This window comes from Hylaeus anthracinus, unplaced genomic scaffold, assembly GCF_026225885.1.
Source record: "Hylaeus anthracinus isolate JK02 unplaced genomic scaffold, UHH_iyHylAnth1.0_haploid 11978, whole genome shotgun sequence".
NCBI lineage: Eukaryota > Metazoa > Arthropoda > Insecta > Hymenoptera > Colletidae > Hylaeus > Hylaeus anthracinus.
This window is the reverse complement of record NW_026534326.1, coordinates 922161-928894: the sequence shown is the minus strand read 5'-3', so window position 1 is coordinate 928894 and position 6734 is coordinate 922161. Positions and strand designations below refer to the sequence as shown.

The 6734-nt window shown below is 48.5% G+C and overlaps 1 protein-coding gene across 1 annotated transcript; it reads right to left on the bottom strand.

The window, feature by feature from the left end:
• Positions 1–4087: 4087 nt before the first annotated feature.
• Positions 4088–5480, bottom strand: LOC128896986 (fork head domain transcription factor slp1-like). Its single transcript, XM_054160601.1, has one exon. It carries the CDS (start codon positions 5395–5397, stop codon positions 4120–4122), a length of 1278 nt encoding a protein of 425 aa, XP_054016576.1. The 5' UTR covers positions 5398–5480; the 3' UTR covers positions 4088–4119.
• Between the last annotated feature and the right edge of the window lie 1254 nt (positions 5481–6734).

Genomic DNA, 6734 nt, shown 5'->3' with positions numbered 1-6734 from the left:
ATAGTATTTACAGAGTTTACATTACATTATTTAGAGAGTTTATATTACATTATTTACAGAGTTTATATTTTATTATTTACAGAGTTTATATTACATTATTTACAGAGTTTATGTTACATTATTTGCAGAGTAAAATGAATTCCCATTTAGGTTGAATTTTTGTAGGTACGTCTGCCATGATTCTATTTTGCATAAAGATCAGCAATCTAATTGAGAAGAAAAAAGAAAAAGTATAGAAATAAGAACAGAAAGCTACAACGAAATTCTTGAATGGCAAAAGTTGATTTATGAAAAAGATTATATTCTATTATTCACAGAGTGCATGTTATATTATTTGCAGAGTAAAATGAATTCCCATTTAGGTTGAATTTGTATAGGTACGTCTGCCAAGACTAAATTCTTAAATGGCAAAAGTTTAAGTTATGAAAAAGATTATATTCTATTATTTACAGTGTTTATATTATAGTATTTACAGAGTTTGTATTACATTATTTACAGAGTCCATGTTATATTATTTACAGAGCAAAATGAATTCCTATTTAGATTCAATTTTTCTAGGTACATCTATCAAAACTAAATTCTTGAATGGCAAAAGTTTGATTCATGAAAAAGATTATATTATATTATATTCAGAGCAAAATGAATTCCTATTTAGATTCAATTTTTGTAGGTACGTCTGTCAAGGTTTAATTTTACATAAAGATCAGCAATCTAATTGAGAAGAAAAAAGAAAAATTATACAAATAAGAACAGAAAGCTACAACGAAATTTTTGAATGGCAAAAGTTGATTCATGAGAAAGATTATATTCTATTATTTACAGAGCAAAATGAATTCCTGTTTAGATTCAATTTTTGTAGGTACGTCTATCAAATCTAAATTCTTGAGTGGCAAAAGTTTGAGTCATGAAAAAGATTATATTCTATTATTTACAGAAATTATATTCTATTATTTACAGAATTTATATTAAATTTACAGAGTTTATATTACATTATTTACAGAGTGTATGTTACATTATTTGCAGAGCAAAATAAATTCCCATTTAGATTCAATTTTTGTAGGTACGTCTGTCAAGTTTCAATTTTACATAAAGATCAGCAATCTAATTGAGAACAAAAAAAAAAAATTCTACAAATAAGAACAGAGAGCTACAACTAAATTCTTGAATGCTAAAAGTTGATTCATGAAAAAGATTACTAGACATATCAAGATTGTTAGCCGTCGGACATGTTCTTGCAGTTTTGCTTACCCATTCAAGTACGATATGGATCAGCATAGAAAATATTAGTTCCCGAGTAGCCTTCTTCGAATATACACTGTGTCTCGTTTAAGCGAGTACACCGTACTACACCAAAATACATAGTTACTAAAAATCTATTCCCACAAAAGTTCCCCGTCAGAACCGTCTGAATCGCGTAGTAATAATTGCTTATTACCACAACTCCACCCATAAGAAAACAATGATTGCTACACGATGTAGCCCGTCCTACCAAACAACTTTCACACGAACTATCAAAAACCACGTTGTCCGAGACATCCTCTACCTAAACAACCCCGTGTATTTCAATAAACCCAGTACAAATCCAGATCAAACCACAAATCGACCACCATCGCGGCACGGACGCATCCCCATAGGACAGAAATTCGACTGTTGGATCCTCCTCGTTCCCAACACCCCAACCACTACCCCTCCGTAGTGTGTCCCTAAAGAGAAATCCCTGAACCAGAACCAGTCCAATTCCTTTCTCTTCGTTAACATCCGTGCTCTCGAGTGTCGTCGCAACCGACAAGGGAGAGGGCAGGTATCCGCGCATGTGTGCACCTATGCTTGAAAATAAACCAACAAGCCGCTATCGAAATCTACGGACACCTCGAGCGCGTCGCACATGTGCTACGCACCTATTTACCAACGAAAGAGTGTAAGAGAGAAAAAGGAAGGGAAAGAGAGGGTAAGACAGCTTCCTTTACTTACCTAAAGGATCCTTGGTGTAGGATCAAGGATCCTTTAGGTAAGTAAAGGATCCTTTACTTACCTAAAGGATCCTGTCTCCTAGCACGCGCGTACCTACACCTCGCGAACGCAAAATGGCGTTCGCCGTGCAACGGCAACGTCCGTCGCCACTGCTCGTAGAGAACGTTTCGGGTGTTTTCTCGTGCCTAATCGCGTGCGCGGTTCAGAGTCGCGTCTCATCCGTGAACGACAGCGTTACCATTAGCGAAACGGTAATCGCGAGAGCACCGAATGGCATCGCATCGCGACAACCACGGCTACCGACTCTGCGAATAACGCTGACGACATCGACGATAACGTGACAGCGCAAAGCGATTCAGCGAGTTACCGGCTACTTACTAAAACGCTGGCAACCGTTCGGATCTTTACGCGTTTCGCAGCCACCGCGGTCTCCTTTCGTCCTGCATTCTCCCATCTCCGATAGAAAAGAATATCTATGCGCGTGCACGGAGAAATAAACCGCGCATAGTGCCACTTGCCACACGGACCAATTGACCACGCAAGTGTTTACCGTCCCCTTCGACTACGTGACGCTACGCGATATTCGTTTGGTCTTACTTCGTACGTCGTTGTCGGTCGCTATCGGTTCGCCGATAACACGTCCGCAAAGTTGTCGCGTGGAAAACGGACCAAGACAAAGTACAACGTTCCAGTACCTGGATCGCTCGATCGCGACAGACAAAGGTACGAAAAGGTGCGAAACGCGTCCGTCTGCGGAGGCGCGGGTCACGTTCTCATCTATGGATCCTAATCGGTCGGTTCTCCCTCTCTCTCTCTCTCCCTCTCGGCTCGTTCCTCCACTCCTACATTTCTCTCTCGGCCCTTCAAACGTTTAAACCCCCCGTTGAACGTACGCGAGCGCGCGCTATTATCTTATTTACGTCTCATTGTCCGAATGTATCATACCAATATCGAGCGAGCGCTCGCAGCGAGCAACAAAACACTTCTCAATTGGAGCCAGGCGAAAACGGTCCGTTTAGAAGTTTCCTCGAACCGAGACGCAGAGATCCTGCCGCGCTGTAACTTTCAAAAATCCAACTACGCGAGATCGATCCGTTCGATCTGTTTCGTTCGATCGATCCGTTCGATCTATTTCGTTCGATCTATTTCGTTCGATCGGTTTCGTTGGATCGGTTTCGTTGGATGGAGAGGGAGGATTCCTCGAGGCGAGAGGTCCTGGGTGAAATCAAAGGACCAAGGTGATCGCGAAGGCCACGGGACGTTTATGGTTATATTGGAGCAGTAAAGCAATTTTCTACTTCCAACTCCTGACCTCGCCTCGGTCTGCCGTTATCCGTCGACTCTGCCCGGCGAAACTTTTATTCCAAGCCATGTTTTGACAGCCGGCGGGTTCTGTTTGACGAGCATCGCTACGCGTTCCGTGAGATTGATCGTGTCGCCGCCGCTGCGGCTCTCAACGACGCGCGTTAACGATAAAAACGAAAAGGAAACCAGCATCGACCTGAACGTCTCCGGTAGAACACTCGTCCGATCCCGTTCGTCTCCTTAAAAAATTCCAAAGGATGTACAGGAAGGGTATGGTCAGTAAAAGCGATCAGCGCAACTTCTAGAAAACTTTTCAACATTTATTTGGACGTTCGTACGCGCAGGCGACCGCGCGTACTCGCGCCGGTCATACGTATCCATATATACATGTACGAAAAATCTATAATTTTCCGAATAACGATCTTCGGACTATGTACACGTCTGATCGATGAAAAATCGACGAATCGATTCGACGACGGGAGATCACGCGAACGAATCTATATTTACAAAACGACGTCAACTCTGCTTCTGATCTCGAGCCGGTGTATTCCAATGATTCGTCGGGGGTCGCGTTTTGGTATCGGTACGCATAGCGCGTTGGTAACGCCGAACAACACGTTTCCTTTTAAAGCTAATATATTTACAAGTCTACGATCGCGAGCTAAAGTGAGGGAGAAACGTACGTAAACAAGTTCGGCGCCGTAGGTACGTGTAAACTGGGGCGAGGAGCGCGCGAAAGTGTCGGCGCCGATTTATCGGAGCCGCGGCAAATTTTCGCGAGTATTCGAGTCGGAAGAAAACATCCCGACAGGACGTTCTGCACGAGTGGAATCTCGTTGGACTCTAGCTCTGTCTGCCGGTGAGCACGGTGATGGGTTTCAGCAGCAACTGCGGTGGATTGCGAGGAAGAGACCTCGGCTGTTGAACGACGCCGGTATTGCAGATCGAAGCCGGCGGCGAGCGAGGAGACATCGGTTCGGGACTGCTGCCAGGCGACGCGGTCGCCGACGTCATCTGGCCCAGAAGCGGAGCCTGACTCGCGTGATACCTGCCAGGTTGTTGCTGACCGTGTCCGAACATCGTGGCAGAGTTTTGATGCTGCTGGTGCGCCGCCAGAGATCTCAGGGTGGAGTAAAAGTCGTAAGGGTTGCCGGAGACGGGAATCCCGGATGCGGTGATGGTCGTAGGGTAACCGCCGGAAGTCGGAGGTTGCAGCAGCCTCTCCATGGAGAAGGGTCCGTGTGCCGGAGGCGCCGCGGACGCCGGGAGCGGTTGAGGCTTGCAGGGCAGACTGGCCGGCGAAGAGGTGACCGCGCCGGGTAGCAAGCTGGCCGGGTAACCAGCCGGAGCCGAGTAAGCTCCGGTGGCCGTCGTGTAACCGGCGGCGCGATGCAGATAGGGAAGCGTGTAAAGCGAGGCTGGCCATCCGGGCGGACCGTAGGCCGTGGGATACAATCCTCCGAGGACGACGCTTCTCTTGAAGGCGGCGAGTCGCGACCTGGATGCAGCGGTGGTTCTTCTGCGCAACTTTCCGGTGGTGCCGCCGATGAACACGTCCTCGGAGCTGGGATCGAGCATCCAGTAGTTTCCCTTGCCCGGGTCGTCGTAGTGGCGAGGAACTTTGACGAAACACTTGTTCAACGATAGGTTGTGCCTGATGGAGTTCTGCCAGCCTTGCTTGTTGTTCTCGTAGTAGGGAAAGTGACGCATTATGTACTCGTAGATCCCGTTCAACGTCAGCCTCTTCTCCGGGCTCTGTCTTATGGCCATCATGATGAGCGCGTTGTAACTGTACGGCGGTTTCTCGCACTTTTTCTTCTCGTCCTGGCGGTCCTTCGCGTCCTTGTGGTCGCCGGCGACGCCGACGGCGGCGTTCGTCGTGCAGTCCAACGGCGGCGTCTCGTTCCCGCCGTCTCCGGTCACGTCGAGATCGCTGGAGTCCTCGCTGTCGTCTACGTGACCGATGTCCGGTGACGCGGATCGCCTGTCCTCCGGCGCGGGCGTTCCCGCGCACGCTTCCGGCACGATGTTCCGGATGCTGAAGTTGCTCTTGAGAACAGCTCGAGGCGGCGGCGAGGCCGTAACCGTGTGCTGCTCCCCGGAACCTTCCATGTTCACCATACTATCCGACTCGTCGCACTCGGGATCTCGCGGAACGAGCTCGCTCTCGGCAGCACGGCACAATAAACGACGGTACACGTTATGGAATTTGTCACGACAACTGCAAACACACCACTCCGAGACTCTCGATGGGTAATATAACATGTACGTACGCGCGAGTGTCTTTACTTTCTGCGCCGAAAGCAGCTTTCTGAGCTGAAACTGGCTGCTTTCGGTAACTGCGATCGATGTATCCGGACCGAGCGGTGTCGCGTATCTGCCGTCATCCCCGCCACGCGGCGCATTTATAGCCTCGGCCCGGCCCCGCCCACGAGTCGCCCAGCGTATACTCGCGAGCCGGGATCCGACCAATCGGGCGCCGCCGCGGCCTGCCCTCCACCGGCGCGCTCCATTCGCCCCACCACGATGTTTTGCGGCCAATGTTTGACAGCAAACAGTGCAAACAACGCGGATTTACGGCGGGGGCAGGGATTTCGAAGGTGGCCGATCGGGCTCGAGCCCCGCGGCCGGTGGTGGGGAGCGCAGCCGCAAACTATACCTTTCGACTGCGAACCCGCATATACAAACAAATCCAAACGCCGATAGCTGGCTTTTCTCTACGCCCTCTTTACGCCGCGCGCGGGCGCGGTGCCGCACTACCGCTCGAGCCTCCGCGGGGACCGACGCCGACGGTGCTCGTCCACGCGTGAATACACCCAAACGAGACGAGGTAAATGCCCTTTGTTGTTCCTGCTCCAGCCGCTACCAATGGTCCTCGATCGAATCGTACAACAGTCGAAATGGATTCCACCCTACCGCTCCACGACTAGAGAAACGCACGCGAACTGGATCGCGTTAGCGACCGTTTCTTCGCGACATTTTTAACGAGGATACCAGGCGTGCGGTCTCGCATGCATTCCTACCCTCTATGTCTGTTAAAGATGGTTGTTGAAGTTAACTTTTCTCTAGGGTCAACAGCGATCCACGCGTCAGGCCCGTCGTTAGGTTCTCGTTTCGCGCAACTCTCAACACTGAATTCAGTTATAAATCGATAGGGCGCTGTAAATCGAAGGGCTGTATATGTACAAGTATAAGTATATGTACAAGTATAAGTATATGTACAAGTAGACATTTGGTGTTGGAAAAAGTTCTCCTGTAGGGAGGAATATTGTTTGTTGGACGCTGTGAAGCTACTTTTTTAGGAGGAAATCGGTTCGGTAGTATGGCAGGATTGTAGAAGAGGGTGAAGTACAGTATAGTCTCCATAAATGCGTCAATTTGTCTATGATAAGTGCAGGAAAATTGGTTCGATAATATGGCAGGATTGTAGAAGAGGGTCAAGTACAGTATAGTCTCCG

Coding starts and splice junctions, on each gene's coding strand:
- LOC128896986 (XM_054160601.1), bottom strand. CDS start 5,397: ATGGTGAACATGGAAGGTTCCGGGGAGCAGCACACGGTTACGGCCTCG.